At 36.6% G+C, this 20130-nt stretch overlaps 1 protein-coding gene across 3 annotated transcripts in view; it reads left to right on the forward strand.

Annotated features, from left to right (window-relative positions):
• Positions 1-20130, forward strand: part of SLC38A11 (solute carrier family 38 member 11) — a 55397-nt gene that overhangs the window by 17377 nt on the left and 17890 nt on the right. For all 3 annotated transcript variants that reach the window (XM_069471975.1, XM_069471964.1, XM_069471970.1), the window contains one exon: positions 19868-19938. In XM_069471975.1, the coding sequence (XP_069328076.1) occupies positions 19868-19938 (71 nt within the window). The remainder of the gene's footprint in view (positions 1-19867; positions 19939-20130) is intronic.

A 20130-nucleotide genomic window follows, 5' to 3' on the forward strand; every position in this document is an offset into this window, starting at 1 on the left:
TTTAATATTATTTGGCCAAGTAAAATGTTGACAGATTGATACTGGTTCCCTCTATTTAAAAAATGTTACTCATCCATGAAATTCAAAACTGTGTATACTGTTAATCTAAACTACACAGCTTTATGCTTGCCACAATGTACAATAAATACTTATTTACTGAATAAATAAGTAAAATGTCAGAGAGTTTCCATGATACCTTAAATATTTTTCTATGCTAAACAAGACAAAGTAAAGTTAATTTAAGACATAATGTCTAGCACAATGGAGGGAATACTGGGTCTTCAATGAACGGTATCTGTGAGTAAAAGCAAAAAGGAAACCTGGTGGAGAGCTCTAATTGATAATGTAGTTCCCAATGTAATTTATGTTTTCCTATTGACTAATTGTTCCTCTGCAAAATTCCTTCATTTTCAACTGTACTTGCTTCTGATAGACTTCTCAGTTTATCAGGAAAATACCAAAAGAAAGAATGCCTCCAGTTTTTTGGAAGAAAGTATGAAATATCTAGTCTAACTGTACTTGATACAGCCTTTTCTTTAAAAAAATAACTGCCCTCTCCCCTTTTTTTTTTTTGAGACAGGGTCTCACTTTGTCACTTGGGCTAGAATGTGGTGGCATCATCACAGCTCACTGCAACCTCAAGCACCTGGGCTCAAGCGATCCTCCTGCCTCAAGCTTCCAAGTAGCTGGGATTACAGGTGCACGCCACCACACCCAGCTAACTTTTTTTTTATTTTTTGTAGAGATGGGATCTCACTCTTGCTCAGGCGGGTCTGGAACTCCTGGCCTCAAAGAATCCTATCACCTCGCCCCTCCCCCCCAAGGTGCTAGGATTAGAGGCCTGAGCCATTGCACCTGGCCAAAACCCCTATTTTTTTTAAAGGATTTAAATTAGAGAAAGCATAAATATTTGTAATGTTTATATTAATGTTTCTCTTCAGATAACTTAATCCTGACTCATAGTTGTATTGGTCAGCTCAGGCTGCCATAAGAAAACACCATAAACTGAGTGGCTAAACAACAGAAATTTATTTTCTCGTAGTTCTGGAGGGTGGAAGTCAGGGACCATGGTGCCACCATGGTCGGGCTTTGGTGAGAGCATTACCCTGGCTTGTAGAGGGTAGTCTTTCTGCTGTGTCCTCACATGGCAGAGAGACAGCAAGATCTCTGCTATCTTTTCCTATAAGGGTGCTAATCCCAATATGAGGGCCCCACCCTCATCTAATCCTAAGGCCTCATCTCCAAATACTATCACATTAAGAGTTAGGCTTCAGGCTGGGAGTGGTGGCTCATGCCTGTAATCCTAGCACTCTGAGAGGCCAAGGCAGGAGGATCGCTTGAGGTCAAGAGTTGGAGACCAGCATGAGCAAGAGAGAGACCCCATCTCTATTAAAAATAGAAAAAATTAGCCAGGCATGATGACTCATGCCTGTAGTCCCAGCTACTTGGGAGGCTGAGGCAGGAGGATCACTTGAGCCCAGGAGTTTGAGGTTGCTGTGAGCTAGGCTGACGCCACGGCACTCTAGCCTGGGCAACAGAGTGAGAGACTCTGTCTCAAAGAAAAAAAAAAAAAAAGAGTTAGGGCTCCAACCCATGAATTTGGAGGGGACACAATTTAATCTATAGCATTAGTGGTTTTGAAATGAACCTGGTTCGCTTCAATATGGCCATTTATTCTTTCATTTAATAAACACTTACTGAGTGCTTATTGTTTTCAGCTATTGTGCTGTGCTCTGAGAGAAAAAGAGCAGAGAAAGGCATAAGGTAACACCTGCTGTGAGTTGCTCACATTCAAGTGTGGAAAAAGGGTCTTATTTTAAAACAAAAAAAGAAGACAAGAAATGACAGTATAAAGTGACAAGTGCAAAATAGAAGCACGTAAGGGGGCAGAGGCAGTACCAAAGAAGAGCATGCATAATGGTCTGTCCTGATCAGTGAGGGCTTCCTGGAGGAAGAAAAATATGATCTGGGTATTTTAAAGGATGAATTGGAATTTTTCCAGATAGGAAGGTAAAAGGCATTACAAGCCCGGGGAAAGGTACATACAAAGGCACAAAAGCATATGTTCAATTCTACTGATATTTATTTAGTGTCTATTATGTTGGCACTGTATTCAGCTATGGTTTTCAAAAGCCGAATTCATAGCAACAAAAAGCTACTGAGTGTATTGAGCAGAATACAATAAATAACAATTTTGACTAAAATTTTTAATTGTATAAGACTGAACTATTTTAATGGAAACTTTTTATTACGAAAAATGATTCTAGGCAACAAACCATCAGGTTATAATAAAAGGTCTTATAGATATGGTAAATATAGCATTATGAGGCAATATTGAGAAAAAAAAAAGTAGCTAAGGTAGGAGGTAAATAAATAAATCCTTAGTTGCACCATGAGAGAATCGTGTAAAGCAATGATTTTCAACACTGGCTTCACATTAAAATTGTCTGAGTAGCTTTAAAAAAATATTGATGCCAGGTCCCCACCTGCAGAGATTGTGACCAAATTGGTCTAGAGCCAGGCAATTGGATTCATTATTTAACAGTGGGCGAGCCTATGAACAACGATCTAGAGTCTCTTGGTTCAAAGAGATTAAAATCACAAGTACACATTTTTAATGCATTTTAGACACTTTGTTTCTAAAATTAAACCAGAGATTTTGTGTTATTTTAGTTACAGTTATGTGATCATTTTTCATGATTCATTCTCCACTTATTTTTTCAGTATTTTTTTACATACAAAATGTCATATGAGATACTATCATGACTACAAAGAGAAATAAAATGTCTCTGGTCCCGAGGGGCTCACAGTTTCGTGAAGAAGATAAAAGTATACAGATGACTATCACATAAGCATTGTACCCTGATACAGAGGAAAGAGGAAGGGGAGTCCACTTTCCACTTCCTGGTGGGACTCAATGAACTGGTTTTATGGCCAAAGAGCTATTTATTTCTGTTGTAAACAAAATGTGGCCTATGTCTGTCTGACCTTCCTCTAGTAGGGATACCATATTTTATCTGAGCCTTTGAAATTTTTCTAATAACAGGGATTATTTACATAACTCTTTCAATATTTACATGTTAATGAAGTATGTTTTTTAATACTGTGCCACCTTTTATTTCTGTTTGAATACTATCGCAAACAACTGCTGTCTGTCCTGATTTACAATCAGGCTAATCACTGAAAATATGACAGCCACGTAGGCTTATAATCCATAAAACATGAGAGATTCAATACTCCATGTGTGGTTTTCTTCATTTTTGGTCCAGATGAATGATCAGAAAAGCTGCAGTTTTTTCATGGGACTTTTAAAATGGAATTTGAAAAAGGTTTTTTAAAACCACTATCAGAAAAGGGGAAGGTCTGTAATGGCTACTGGTATTGACCTTGTTACTATGGAAACACCTTTTTAGTGGTTGTGTTTTAAAAATAAAACACAATTCAATTTCCTTTTCCATAACTCATAGGGCCATAAATTCTGCTTTCTGATATGATTTCAAATATCTCACCGTCCAATGACTTTCGCTGCTTTTTGGAAATTATGTTCAGTTTTATTGTATTTTCTAACCTTTTGCTTTCTAAAAACTAGGTGTCAAGGCAATTTAATTGCTTTCCAGAAAGTGTGCTAGTATAAAAATGCAATAACACAGTTCTCCCTTTTATTTCATTTTTTTCTAACTGGAATCGGAGGCATTATAGCTGTGAAAACCTTCATTCAATGCTTCATTAATATTCAATTTTTACATTCAGAATGGAAATGATAATATGCAGTCCAAATTTACAACTATTTTCCCTTCATATGACATCTCTTTTACAGCATCTTAATTAATAGTGTGGTATTCTAAACATAATTACAGAAAGTGTATCTATACTTTCAACGGGCATTTATGCATATAAAAGTCTTCCCCAAGGTTCTCAATACACATTAGTTTTCTTAACCCTCATTCAGTCTAACCTTGAAATTTTACAATTTAATGCTACACATAAAGAAGAACTATGGGGGATTAGAGAAATGATTGGAAAAAAACTGGGTAAAGACAGAGGAAGAGTAATATTTGAGGAAGGGAATGATTAGTTCTGACAAATATTCGCCACTGAATTTTTGGATGATATATAAATTTTTGTCCTTTTTGTTGCAAATGACAGCAACTATAGAACTTTAACTGGTTAAAGCAAAAGAAAATTTATTAACTGTAAAGTTCAAGGTTAGCTCTATTATTAGGTATGGTTGGATTTAGGAGTTCAATTAATGAAACCAGACATAGTTTCTCTTTTTGCATCTCTTGGCTCTGCTTCTTGTTTTGGCTGTAGTTTCTGGAAGGCTTTCTCTTTGACTGTGACAAGATGGCATCCATAGTCTCAACCTAAATGGATTCAAATCTAAGTCCTTAAAAAGACCAAGAGCCTTCTCTTTTATGGTACCTGTAACCTCACTCCCAGAATGAGTTCTGATTGGCTCTAATATGGACCCATGCCCAGACCCTATCATCATGGCCTGTGTTGAGTTGCTCATCTTTTTTTTTTTTTTTTTTTTTTGAGACAGAGTATCTCTCTGTCTCCCTGGCTAGAGTTCAGTGGCACCATCATAGCTCACAGCAACCTCAAAATCCTGGGCTCAAGCCATCCCCCTGCCTCAGCCTCCGGAGTAGCTGGGACTACAGGCCTACACCATCACCCCCAGCTAACTTTTCCATTTTTAGTAGAGATGGGGGTCTCACTCTTGCTCAAGCTGCTTTTGAACTCCTTGCCTCAAGCAATTCTTCCACTTCGGCCTTCCAAAGTGCTAGGATTATAGGCATGAGCCACCGTGCCCAGCCTGAGTTGCTCATCTTTAGGTTACATGCCCACACTTGGAGCTTAGGGCAGGGTCAACTCAATGAAAGCACGTGGACTTAGAGTGGGGGAAAGGTTGATCCCAAAGGAAATCAAGGCAACGATGCCAGGAGCAGGAGGAGCAGCCACTGCATGATGCAAAGTACAGATAAAGGTGCTAATCCCATCTGGCCCCATGGCCTGATCACCTCCTAAAGGCCCCACCTCTGAATACCGTTGCACTGGGGATTAAGCCTCAACTTAAATTTTAGAGGAAACACAAACATTCAAACCATAGCGCCCACTGAGCCCCACTACCCAGTCACTGCAAGCTATATAGCTTCTGTGGTTAGGAAGTAACCAGAGTTTTGGTGTTTCTCAGCTGAAAGTTTTGCTAGCATATAAAAGGAAATGAGCCTAGAAAGTTCGGCAGAGATCAAGATGAAAGGAAAACTTTATGTGCAATGGTAAGAGACTTGGATTTGTTCTTTAGCTGATGGGGCATTGAAAGTTCTTAAGTAGGAGAGTGTCCAGATCAAGTCTGCATTTTAATTGGACTCCTCTTGCAGCAGAGGCAAAGACAGATGGGAATATAAAGACCTGGAAGGAGGCTGTCAATATCAAGCATCCAGGCAAAAGGCAACTGGAATGATATAAACCAAAAGGAGGAAAAATTCAAGTAAATTGAAGCTGGTAAAATCAGTGGGACTTAGTGACTGATTGAATGAGGGGACTATGGGAGCACAGATTACCTAGGGTGATGCCAAGGTTTCCAGCTGGGACAACTAGATGGGTAGATAGTCCAGAACTCACTGCCAACAGGGAGAAAATGGAGTCTGTCCAGTCGTTTAGCATTTATTAAATGTCTACTGGGTCAGTCTCTCTTCTGAGGCTGTGAAGACCAATATAGCACACTCCCGTTTTGAAGGTCTCTTACAGCTTATTGAGGGTGGGGACTCACAAATAAACACATAAAAGATTACCTCGATAGACTTTAATAGAATTATGAGCAGGGTGCTGTGGAGACCTAAAGGGCCCTACCTTCTTTTAAGTTATTATATTTACCAAGATTAGGAGAGGAAGTTGATCTGGGAAAAATACAGGAAGTTTTTATTAATAGTATTTTAGTATCTTGATTTTGTGTAACCCTTGAAGGTCAGGGGAGAAGGAGTAGAAGTCACTCATAGTTTTGGAAATGCAAGTCTAGAGTTTAGGGACAGTCTGGTGTGGACAAGACTATACAGGGAACGGGCGCGGTGGCTCACGCCTGTAATCCTAGAACTCTAGGAGGCTGAGGCGGGAGGATCGCTTGAGGTCAGGAGTTCAAGCCCAGCCTGAGCAAGAGCGAGACCCCCGTCTCTACTAAAAATAGAAAAAAATTATATGGACAGCTAAAAATATATATAGAAAAAATTAGCCGGGCATGGTGGTGCATGCCTGTAGTCCCAACTACTCGGGAGGCTGAGACAGGAGGATCCCTTGAGCTCAGGAGTTTGAGGTTGCTGTGAGCTAGGCTGACGCCACAGCACTCACTCTAGCCCGGGCAACAGAGTGAGACTCTGTATCAGAAAAAAAAAAAAAAAAAGACTATACAGGGACAGTGTAAAAGGTGAAGAATGACACAACTCAAGTGGAACCCCAGTTGAAAATAGTATCTGGAGCTTACATCTGAAATTATATTTATTTTTAATATGAACTCACATGATATTATATTTAAAAAGTGAAATGCTGCCCCCTCTCACCCATACTCTGCCCTTTCAATCCAAACCCACAGAGTTAAACACAGTTAATACCAAGAGTTAAACAAAGTTAACACCAATTTTTAAAGAGTTAACAGAGGAATTGGAGACAATAGTGAAAAAAATAATGATAGGAGAAAGATTAAGAAGCAAAAGAGGTTGATGTCCCAGATGGCAAAAAGGACGTATTTGTGATGTTTGCCAAGCTATGCTAGCTTTTTATATGATTCATATAAAAAAAACAAAATTATATTTTGACAAAATTATGTTTTGACAATCAGCATATGTAAATTTGAACTAGAAATCAGCTTTTTAAAAAATTTGCATTTTAAAAAAATGGATCGATTTCGATCTTTAGAGTGATTTCCGAGAAGAATTTCCCCAAGCAGCTTTATACGTTCATGTGAACCACAGTTGTCTATAGAATAGAATCAGAATGCAAGTGAGCTGGGAGCAAGGAAGTGGCAGAGAGCTATCAGCTGATGCTGGAGCTAGGGGAAGTGGTCAAATCTGCCCCTCGTTAGTAGCTTGTGGTGTGACAGGAAACATGAATTCTTTGTTTTGTGTCATCCAGAGCACTTACCTCCCAGATGTGTCTGGCAAAAGAGGTTAATTCATAAGGCTTGTACAACAAACATGCAGGCTCTACCAGGCTTGTATATTGGAAAGTGCCTGTTTAGCCAAAAGATTTTGGGCAGGTACCATAGAGAAATGTGATGTTGTTTGATCCTCTGATTCAGAGATCTAAAACGTTCTGAGGATCAAAAGCAACCACCCTAAAGCTCATTTTCATCAGTCTGTGAAGACTGAAGTCATATTTGATAGGACTTGCTTCCTACACCTTTGCCTTACTGCTACTCAGCTGTTATTTGTTAACTACCTGAATCGAAGTATTAAAACTGAGGCTATTTTGCAAAATGAATTTAACTCCCCCAAATCTCTCCACCTCCCCCTAGAACACAAAAGGTTTCTTAAAAGAATTTAACTAAGTAAGCATCTGTTTAGATTTTTCAGGGTAAGGGAAATAATCATTCTTTTAAAAGTATTTGCCATGCTAAGGCTGCAAACTGCTATAAGCCAGTCCCTATTTTTGCTAGTATTAAAATATTTTTAAAAACTTGAGTCATTGCTGTTAAAATGGTCTAAATTTTATGATAGTCTTCATTATGTTGCCATGGTCTTTTGAAGCTTTGTAGGGCATCATAAAGGATGCCGCTTCTTTCCGATATTGTTTTTATTTGCATTTATTCAATGTATTTATTTTTCTCAAAATGAATACATTCACTTATTTTTATAAGATAAAATATTACAAAAGCTTTTGATGCAACAGAGCAGCCTCGTACCAAATCCTTTCCTGTTACAACCCTTTAAGCCTTATCTTCTGGTATTCACATCTTTATTTCTAGGTAATAGGCTTGTAACTGCTCCTTCTGGATTCTCGCTTGTATTCTCTTACAGTAGATGAGGATTTTGCTTTCTCAAGTTACCTTTCCTCATGTATTATAATACATGGAGATATACCACAGCTCTTAAAATTAAATACTTATGTTTTTCTTCCTATACACTTTTCCTTTTTTTTTTTTTTTTACTGCAGTTCCCACTTGGTTTTGGTTTTGTTTTTAACCATTTTTAGCTGAATGCTCAGTTTACCTTTTGAATTTGATCATTTTTGTTACTCATTTTCCAAATGCTCAAGCATATAATCTGTCAGTTTTATTATTTTTCCCAGAGATTGATTTCAGGTTGATTTCTCAGTTTGCTTTTCCACCATCATCCTAGGATTTCCTTTTACTTCTTTTCATGTATTGGGTACCCTCTCTCCAGAATACCAGATCTTTCACTTTTCTTGACTTTTCCCTTTGGGGGGAGCACCCTCAGTAGCTTGCTGGTGTCTCTAAGTCCTGCACACACAGGAGTTTTGCCCCTATGTGGTTACAGCGTCTTCCATTCTCAACAGTCACCACATGAGCATTCTCTTTCCTTTTCATAAAAAGTCTTCTCCACTGATGTCTCTTTTGCCACTATCCTTTCCCCCATGAACTTAATCCTCCTTTTAAATTCCGTTAGTAGCATTTTAATGAGGTCCCAGGAGAGAGAAAAGATAAACTTATGTGGCACATCTACCCATGTTTTAATTGGCTGTCCAAGTTTAACTTTTGATTATTAATTTGCATGAGGATTTAAGGAAAAATTCAAGCATTTTATTTAAAATATATTTTCTGCCTTAGGGAAGTTATTTCATTCTGTCGAGGGGCTTACACTATGCCATAAAGGATAGCAGACTTAGTCTACTGAAGGAGGATGGTTAGATAATTCTCTCTAAAAATTTATCCAGCTACTGAATTATCTTGTTCCCTTGTCTACCTTAGTTTACAACCACTGTTACTCTATAATTGATCATGAGATTAGGAAAGAAAGGAACAGCGAGTGCCATCTATATAAGCCCCTAACTAAAAGCTCTGGAAGAAGATATCTGTGACAGGCAATGACTAAAATAAGATTTCATCTTGTTTTGCTGGTTATTTCTTTACTTAGCATCCTAATTGGGAATTGATTACTTGTGCCTATTTATGCATTCAGTAAAAGTTTTATCTGGTAAAAATCACAGGAAATTAATTTTTCATTGCTTCTCAAGATTAAATACACATATACCCCTTTCAAGATTTTATAATGTGGGCCAGGTATGGTGGCTCATTCTTGTAACCCTAGCAATCAGGGACGCCAAGGTGGGAGGATCGCTTGAGGGCAGGAGTTGGAGACCAGCCTGAGCAAGAGTGAGACCCTGTCTCTACTAAAAATAGAAAAGATTAGCCAGCCAACTAAAAATAGAAACAAAAAAAAAATTAACTGGGCATGGTGACGAGTGCCTGTAGTCCCAGCTATTCGGGAGGCTGAGGCTGGAGGATCGCTTGAGCTCAGGAGTTTGAGGTTGACGTGAGCTAGGCTGATACCACGGTACTCTAGCACGGGTGACAGAGTGAGACTCTGTCTCAAAAAAAAACAAAAAACAAAAAAAAGATTTTATAATATGTATGAGGCCACTTACCCTTATGAAAACAAAATGCAGACCTCTAAATAATTCCTGAAAGTAGAACTCTAAGTTCCCTCATCAAGTAGGTAGCCTCTGGCTCTCTACAAGAAGGTAGTACTAGGTGTTCAAGAAATGAACTTAAATGTCACTATACTTAACATTTTGTCTATGTCAATGATAAAATATAATCTTTCATAATTTTTACCTATGGTTAAGTACAAAGGGATGGAATTTTGTCTTTATACTACTAACAGAATAAAACCCCTTGTATAATTGAAAATTTATATAACAAACAAGTTATAAGAATAACCTTTAATTTGCATATGCCTGTATATAGATAGGAGCTTTAAAAATGTAAAAGGTTAATTTTATATTTCTCTTTTTTCAAATAATGAGTCTAATAGATGTTATCCAGTGATTAAATAATCAGAAAATTTGCCTCTCTTTCTATTTTGGAAGTATCTTAAGATTTAATGAGAGCCCTCTTTTATTTAATTATCTTTAATTATCTTCCATTGATAGTCTTCATACCACTGTAGCAACATTTATTATATCAACACAGAACTACCGCTTAGCTGGGGAGAAGGATGTTTGGGCCAAAGTATAAACCTTGGAGAGAAGTGAGCAGCTCCAAATACCCTAAGATAGCCTTAAATGGTTTTATGCACTGGAAGTTGCACCAATTTGGCAGACTCACTTTTACAGAAAATTGATGTATAGGATAAAATACTTAATATTTACTGTGAATACACAAAGTAGAAATGAACCATTTCTTCTGTTTCATCATTATCAACCATAGGCTACCCATTTGGTTGCGCGTATGTCTGTTATCAAGATTAACCATTCATTTATGTTTTCCATTTTTTTATGGTGGCAAAATACACATCACATAAAATATATCAGATTAATTATTTTTAAGTGTACAGTTTGGTAGTATTAAATACATTCATAATGTCATGCAACCAACACCACCAATTCTCTCCAGAATTCTTTTCATATTGTAAAACAGAAACTCTATACCCATTCAACCGTAACTGCCCATTTTCTCCTTCCCCAACCCCTGTCAACCACCATTCTCCTTTTTGCCTCTAGGATTTTGACTGCTCTAAGCACCTCATAAGAGTGAAATCTTACAGTGTTCACCGTTTTGTGACTGGTTTATTTTGCTTGACATAATGTCCTCAAGGTTGATCCACGTTGTAGCACATGTTAGAATTGCTTTGTTTTTGAGGCTGAGTAATATTCTTTTGTATGTATATATCACATTTTGCTTATCCAATCATTTGTCAATGGACACTTAGGTTGCTTCCACATTTTAGCTCCCTTGAATAATGCTGCCGTGAATATGAGTGTACAAATATCACTTTGAGATCCAACTTTCAATTCTTTTGGGTGTATAGTTAGAAGTGGGATTGCTGATCATATACTAATTCTATTTTTAATTTTGGAGGAACTTCCATAATGTTTCCCACAGCTGCTGTACCATTTTACATTCCAACCAACAGTGATTCTTTCTTCTGCCTGGTCTAGTCTGTTTTTAAGATTTTCCACTGTGTTTTGTATTTCCTTGAATGAATTTTTCATTTCCAGAAGTTCTATTTGATTTTTTTTTAATAATTCGATTTCTTCAGTGAATTTTTCATGTATTTCCTGAATTTTTTTTGTGGTTTCTTTGTGTTGGTTTTCCATTTTATCTTGCGTTTTGTTGATTTTATTTATAATCCATATTTGAAATTCTTTACCTGTCATATCAATATTCTGATTTTGGTTGGTATTCATTGCTAGAGAGCTGGTGTTCCCTTTTGAGGGTGGCCTTTCACTCTGAGTCTTCATACTTAGAGTTCTTTCACCGATTCCTTCTCATCTGGGGCAGCTGTTGCTTCTTATTTTTGGATTTTTGTTCAGATGGGGCTTTTTCCCCTCCCCACACTTGGATGGGCGTGTTTGTAGCATATGTTAGGTGAGAACCTTTGGCTTTGTTTGTGGGTGCTTTGATGGTGATCTAGGTTCTGGCTGGATGCCTTGGTTGTAGATATCTTTGGTTTGGTGGTTTTCTCAGTTGCTAGTTGTTTATAGGCTGTAGCAGTGATGAGCTATGTGAGTGGGCAGATTCCCTGACTATTTGATGAGGGAGGATGGAGGTCTTTGAAATCCTTTCTTTTTCCCCAGCCCTATGGTCTTCTTAACAGTGTAAGTTGTAGTGGCACACCCAATTTATTCTCTGAGATAGTAGCTGGTGCTTGTGGGTGAGAATCAAACACACCCTGTAGGATTGAGTCAGTAAATGCTGTAAAGAGTGTCCAAATTGACCTCCCTGTCAGTAGGTGGCACTTGCTGGAAGGAACAACCTGCAATGTTGTTTTTGGGTCCTGTAACCTGCTCTAGTCCCTCAGGAGAAGTACTCAAATGCCTCAGGTGGTGGGTGGGGCCCTGGAACTTCAGGTGAGTCCTTATTCTGCATCACAGCAGTGGCAGGTTGAGGAGCGAGGCTGGGCATGGCTGGGTTGGGTGAGCTTGCCCTCAGCTTCCTGGTGCTTTCTACTCTACCACCCTCCCAGCAGCCCTGATCCGTTTATTTTAAATAAGATATCTTGCCTTGTCCAGGTCCCTTCTTTCTTGAAAAGAGTAATAGCATGAAGGAGCTTGCACTTCATGTACTCACAGGTTCTTACACCCAGATTAAGACATGTGTTGTTACTTTAGCGATAACATAAGGAAACAGAGGAAGAGGAAAAGGGGTCTAACATCGATTGTCTACTATGTATCGCACTCTTATTCATTTCTCTTTTAACCCTATGTCAGATATGTAAAATAGAATTATAAATATTATCTCTGTTCTATAGAAGAGAAATCTGAGACTTGTTTCACTAAGTAATCTTTTCAGTCACCCTGCTAGTAAACAATAAAGTTATGATTTAAATCCAAGTCTTTCTGACCCCAAAGTCCGTATTTTTATTCCATATAGCATGCTGTATTCCATATAGCATGCTGTATTCCATATAGCAGCAGTCCCCAACCTTTTAGGTACCAGGGACCAGTTTCATGGAAGACAATTTTCCCCGAGTAAGGGGGATGTGGGGAGGGGAAGGAGCAGAGCTCAGGCGGTGATGTAAGTGATGGGGAGCAGCTGTAAATACAGCTGAAGCTTTGCTTACTCACCCACTGCTCACCTCCTGCTGTGTGGCCCCCTCCCCACCCTTCCTAAGTTTCATGGAAGCCATTTTTTCCATAGACAGGGAAGCCTGGACCTGCAGCCTGGTCCCTAGCAGGCCATGGACCAGTACAGATCCGTGGCCCAGCGTTTGGGGACCACAACCATAGTGTTTCTTAGTCATGAAAAAAAATGTCCATCACAATGAAAATTAAGTTCATTATTGTTCAATTATCTTTCATTGATGATATTAGCCATTGTTTGGGTTTTAGGCAGCAGATAATCACATTAAATGAAAGAAGCAGGTGGGAGCCAAATGGAAGTAAAGATCTGTTCCACTTACTAGCAGGTAACGTTAACACTTGAGAGAGATATTGACTCCAGTGAGCTCATTTCAGCACTGTTGGCTCCCGTTAGCTCTACACACACACACTCATTAAATACAGTTGGTTTCAGTTCTTCAGGGAAATAAAGTTCAACAGAAGACTCTAAACCAAAAATAAATTAGATAGTATTTCTCATTTTTGCATTTCTTCTGAAGAAAACTCACCATGTTTTGTACAAAAGAAATAGTCTTGTGGATTAGTCCTGTAAAGTTGTATGTTAATTAATATATTTGAATTTGAATAATTATCGGAAAGATATTCCTTGTTAACAGATAGCTTATTTTCACTTTTTAAAAAATAAAGCATTCATCCCATGATTTAATCAGCTTATAATAAAAATCTGATTTATTTGATTCATATGTATAGTTTTTAAATATGACCACTAGGTACTATGTCTTTTCCCATATGACTCTATTCATAATGACAATTTTAATTTGTTTCTCTCAGTTTGTTGTCTTTTTGCTTTTTTTTTTTGGCAAATTTTCAAATATTCATATTTACAAGTTAACAAGTATACTTCTTTCTTACCATTATAACCAACTCCTCCATTCTTCTATTTGCCACTCAGAAAGTTCAAGTGGTAAATAGTAGACTGAAACTTAGGGCATAAACTACACTACGGAAAAAAATTTTAACCTCTTTAGGTAATTGTTTAACTCCTTTAGGCCATTAGAATATTATTGAGTTTCCTCAAAGTAAAATTACCTACATGTCTCCTTCTATATCTGTGTTGTCTAATAAATACAGTAGCTACTAACCACTCATGGCTATTTGAATTCAAATTAGATAAAATTAAACTAAATTAAAAATTAATTCCTGAGACCAGGTACAGTGGCTCATGCCTATAATCTCTGCACTTTGGGAGGCTGAGGTGGGAGGATCATTTGAGGCCAGAAGTTTGAGACCTGCCTGGGCAATAGCAAGCCCCTGTCTCTACAAAAAATACAAAAATTATCTGGGTGTGCTGGCTCATGCCTGCAGTCCCAGCTACTCGGGGGGGCTGAGGCAGGAAGATTGCTTGAGCCCAGGAGTTTGAGGTTGCAGTGAGCTATGATCATGCCACTGCACTCTAGCCCGGGCAAAAGAGTGAGATTCTGTCAAAACAACAAAAATTAATTTCTCAATCATACTAGCCATGATTTCAAATTGGCTAGTAGCTACCATATTGTACAGCACAAATATAGAACATTTCTGTCATCACAGAAAGTACTGTTGTACTGGGCTTTTCTAGATTATGATATTGAATATATAGTAAAATGGTTGACATCTTTTTATTGTCTTTTTCTCTGCAATATCCCTAGTGATTATAACAGTGATTTTCATATAGTGGGAAACAAATATTTTTGGAAAGATGAATCAATTGAATAAGTGACTAGAAAGCAAGAAGAATCTAGTTTCAGTTACAGAATATTTATGGAAATTCAAGATTAAAAATTAGGTTTAGGCCAGGCGCGGTGGCTCACGCCTGTAATCCTAGCACTCTGGGAGGCCGAGGCAGGTGGATCGCTCAAGGTCAGGAGTTCGAGACCAGCCTGAGCAAGAGCGAGACCCCACCTCTACTAAAAATAGAAAGAAATTATCTGGCCAACTAAAATATATATATACAAAAAATTAGCCGGGCATGGTGGCACATGCCTGTAGTCCCAGCTACTCGGGAGGCTGAGACAGGAGGATCGCTTGAGCTCAGGAGTTTGAGGTTGCTGTGAGCTAGGCTGACGCCACGGCACTCACTCTAGCCAGGGCAACAAAGCGACACTCTGTCTCAAAAAAAAAAAAAAAAATTAGGTTTACATTCAGAGACGTTTTATGCAGAAAATACTGTATAATTATATAGAGTTCAAGAAGCAGGAAATTGGACTAGATATTTTTGAAATAGTTGTTTATGTTTTCTTCCAATCTTGACCAGCAATAGACTATCATATTTAAAGTTGATTCACTTCCTTCTCCTCAGAGGTAACTATTACGCTTAAATTGGTTTGAGTCATTCCTTTTCATGCTTTTATACTTTTGAATTTATGTATTGGCAACAATATGTAATATTGATCAATATGTTTGTAATATAGATACATAATGATTACTATGGCAAAGAAAGCTACATTCCATTCTATAACTTATTGTTTTTCCTCAATATTTTATTCCACATATTTCCATTTTGATACATTTTAACATTTAACATTCAATTGCTCTATAGCACACAATTTTATGATTGTATCACATGTTACTTATTGATTTATTTATCCATTCTATTGCTGGACATTGAGGTTGTTTCCAGTGTTTGGTTAATATAAACAAAACAGCAGTGAACATTATACATTTCTCCTTGTGCACATATGCACTTCTTTAGCCTATTTGTTTATTTATAAGCTTTGATGACCTTCAGCTTTACTAGGTATTGCCAAATTCCACTTGCCTTGATAATGATTTCAAGTTTTCTTTCCCAGCAATTTATCAACATGGGTGTTGTTAGATTAGGTGTGAAGTGCTCTTTGTGTGGATTTCATTTTAATTTCTCTAATTACTAAAGAGGGTGAGCAACTGTTGCATATTTGTTAGCCATTCTCATTTCCTTTTCTATCAATTGACTGTTGTTATCCATTGCTCATTGGATTATATTTCTCTTATTGATTTGCAAGAGTGTTTAATACAGTAGTAGTTTTCCCCTTATCTGCAGTTTCACTTTCTGTAGCTTTATTTACCGACAGTCAACCACAGTCCAAAAATATTAAGTGGACAATTCCAGAAATTAACAATTCATAAGTTTTAAGTTGCATGCTGTTCTGAGTAGCATGATGAAATCTTGCTCCATCTCAATCCATCCCACCCCTGGCAATGTGAATGAACCCTTTGTCCACTCATTTCATCCATGAAATTGTGAAGAAGGAAAAAGAAATTTGAGCAAGTTTTGCTGTTGCACCTCAAACTGCAAAAGTTATGGCCACAGTGTGTGGTAACTGTTTAGTTAAAGCCAGAAAAGGCACTAAATTTGTGGGTGGAAGACCTGAAAAGAGACATGTTTCGATTGACCGCAATCAGATTGGCACTACCCATTGCTTAGGCATCGACTGTGGATATCCCCTGTTGATAAGGGTAGACTATTATAAGCACTGGATACCCTTTTTAAATTACAGTTAGTGCTCCATATTCACAGGTTCTGCATCCATAGACGCAACCCACCGTGGATCAAAAATATTCAAAAAAATAAACAAAAAATAAAAATCCAATAAACAATAATACAAATAAAAAATACAGTATAACAATGATTTATATAGCATTTACATTGTACTAGGTATTATAAGTAATCTAGAGATAATTGAAAGTATATGGAAGGATGTGCTTAGGTTACATGCAAATATACCATTTTTGTATCAGAGATTGAACATCCATGAATTTTGGTATCTGATGGGCACGCTGGAACCAATCTCTTCCACATACCAACCGGCAACTGTGTATGCATGACCTATTTCAATCTTCCAGTTTTTAGCTTATCTTTATATTTTTAACTTTGTATATGGATTATTTTAATATACAGATGTTTTATATTTATCTTCCATTATTTTTACTGTTTATCTATTATAGTAGTTAACTTTATAGTTTTGTTTATTTCAGTTTTTAAAATTCTTTTCTCCTTCAACGTCATATTTTATTCTTTGAATTTAGATATTAATTTGGAGGTAACTGATGTCTACATGATATTGAGTCTTCTTACCATTCATGTATATGGATATGGTATATTTCTCCATTCATTTGTGTCTTTCAATAAAATTATAACGTGACATTAAGATCATCCACATCTTTTACAAGATTTAGTGTTTTTGTTGTCCCTGAGATTTAAAAAAAAACATTTTAATTGGTTGTTACTTGTGCACCTCAACCTAATTGATTTTTTGTGTATTGAACTTGTATTTGGTAATCTTGCTGAATACTCTTACTAATTCCAATAGCTTGTGAGTAGGTTTTTCTGGATTTTCTATATACGTTATTATATTTTGTACAAATAATTTACCACTTTCCAGTGATTACACATGTCATTACTTATTTTATTGAATTAGCTAGGAATTTCAATAATATATTCTGGAAACAATGATATTGAATGTCTTATCTGGTTTCATCCTTTAATTGTAATATTTCTAACTTTCACTTTTAAATATCTCATTTGCTATAGGTTTTCATAGACATTACTTATCAGGTTAAGGAAGCTCTGCTTTATTATTAGTTTGCTTAGCATTTTGTCAAAATAAATACTGAATTGTATGCTTTTCTATATATTTTGAAATGGTCATTAGCTTTTTTCTTCATTAATCTGTTAATATGCTAAATTGCATTAATATTTACTAATATAAAAGATATAACATAACAGATATGTTATATCTGCTGTAGATATTGATTACATTAACATTTGTTCATATTTTGTTATTAAAGTACCCTTTCATTTATTGGAAAAACCTTCTTAGAGATGATTTTTAATCCTATAAATAGCTTGACAGCACTTGGTAATATTTCATTTTATATTTCAGCATTTATAGTTTAGAGTCAGAAGGTCTATAGCTTCTATTTTTCATCCAGGTTTGGTATCACGGTCTCAACAGTCTTATAAAATATACCAAAGAACTTTCTCTCTCTTTTTTTCCTGCGCAACTGGTTGTTTCTGGAACTCAATCCTAGGCTATTTTATAAATGATTGGAAAGCCATACTCAATATGTTTCCTTGTTTTTCCTTAGATTTGGACATATGCATTTTCCTATCTGTAACATCTTTTTTTGGCACTTTCAATCTTATAAAATCTTCATCATTAAGATGAACAGAGAAAATCCAAAATTATCTCTAGGTATTGTTTCACACTCCAGGAATATACTCAAGGAACCATATGGACCAAGGGGGAAAAAAATTACATGGAAGGAAAAATATGAAAATCAAACTCCTACATTTTCATTACTAATATAAGATTTAAAAACGAGGACACCATCACAATCTGTACTGAAGGGGGAAAGTGAATATTTTTCACATGAGAAAACCTTACCAGGGAAAGCATATCATTTAAAACATTACAAAGTTAGAGAATTTTCAAGTTTCTACAACTGTTAGTGCTGCTCATTCTAAATCATTTTCTAAGAATCATGTACAAAATATATATTTTTCCACACTAATGTTGGAATTTAACAGGTATGCTACTGTCTTTTAATGCTGACTGCAATTAGACTGCTGTGGAGGCAGCAGGTGGCAGCAGCTCCCACTCCAAAAGCTGGGAATTGGAGCAAGTCATGAAACACTTTGTGGCCTCCCTTGCTGGCTAGCCTTTCTGTAAAGTTCTTTGTGTCTATAACTGCGCATTTCACATATGGAAGGAAAGATGATATAATGCATAAATCCCACAAACTTTGACAAAACTAAAAGGATTTGTGTGTATTCTTTACATAGAGAATGAATAACAAACGTATGAAATAGGTGAGTTTTAATCTTTGGAATCTTCTTTTTTATTTAAAACACCCCAGTGCAGTGGCTTCATGCTCTTTCTAGAACTCTTGCCCTGTTCCCCTCTTCATACATTCCTTTGGGTCTCACTCAAGCCTTTCTTTTCCAAGAAAGTTGGCCATACGTTTAGAGTTTTTGTTACCTTTTATCAAATAACAGTAGATAATAATAATATTAATACACAATGATAATAAAACTAATGACCATTTATTGAGCATATACTGTGTGATAAATTCTCTTCTAGAAGTTTTACATATTTTATCTCATTTAATCTACACAATAACTCAATAGATGAGGTACAACTATTATCCCCATTTTATGGATATAGAAATTGAAGCCCAGAGAGGTTCAGTTCCTTGCCTTAGATCACACAGCTAATAAATGGAAGAGGCCTGAACACCACAATCTATCTGACCTTGGAGCCTATGCTCTTCATCATTACTCAGGGTGTGTTAACCAGGTAGACCAATCCCAACCGATATCTAATTTTTTAATTACACTAGCATATAAGCTGCTTCACGCTATTTAAAGTGTATGTATTTCCAAAACTCCTTTGAGAAGTGTATCCACAGGTGGGAATTTGAGGCCATTGACAGATGGTTCAGCATGGAAGAGATATAGGAATAAACAGACCAAGAAGATAAATCTTAACTTCTTCATTGATTATGTGTATAAACTTGGCAAGTTATGTCATCATCCACAGCTTGACTTTCCTCATGTGTTTAATGGTGGTAATAATACTTACGTGTTGTCGTGAAAATTAATTGAGATAACACAGCAGAGTTCCCAGAACATAATTAGTACAGCCTCAATTAGTATTAAATATTATTTCATGTCCACCTCCCTCGATAAACTGTAGTGCTGACTAAATTTCCCTAGGGTAGGTTGAGCCTGGAAAAATAAGTAAGAGGAAAGTATAGGGCAGAATTGGGCATTATTAATTTTTGTATCTTCCTCAATGACTATCTCAACTGGTGAGTGCATAATAAATGCTTATTCTTAAATTGATGAAAAAATAAATTCACAAAATTGTTAATGGATATTTTACATATGTAAAAATGGAATCTGCCCAACTATTTGGTATGCATTTAGAGGACTGGGGTTAAGAGATAACACTGGTGTTCCTGGGAAACTTACTCATGATTAAATAAGGTTAATGGGGCCTCCTTATTAATTTCTGGCTTAAAGAGACTCAATTTATATTTGTGACAACACTTCTTTTTTTCTGCTATGCTTGAATTTGTTTAATTTTATCAAATTAACTGATTTCTCTTCTAGACCAAAAACAGATGATGCCTGGGTATTTGCAAAGCCTAATGCCATTCAGGCTGTTGGGGTTATGTCTTTTGGTGAGTACATGGTTTCAGAGGCCTTTTCTCAATATGGAGTCATTTGTTCTATGAAAAAGTGATGTGTTTCATATTTATGTCTGGATAGCAGATGTCCTAAGTTTTAGACTTCCTATTAGCAGCATATGATCTAGTTTGTGCCAATATAAAATTAGGCTCAAACTTTTCTCACTCATCACTAAAATTTGATTC

Source organism: Eulemur rufifrons, chromosome 1 (assembly GCF_041146395.1).
Source record: "Eulemur rufifrons isolate Redbay chromosome 1, OSU_ERuf_1, whole genome shotgun sequence".
NCBI lineage: Eukaryota > Metazoa > Chordata > Mammalia > Primates > Lemuridae > Eulemur > Eulemur rufifrons.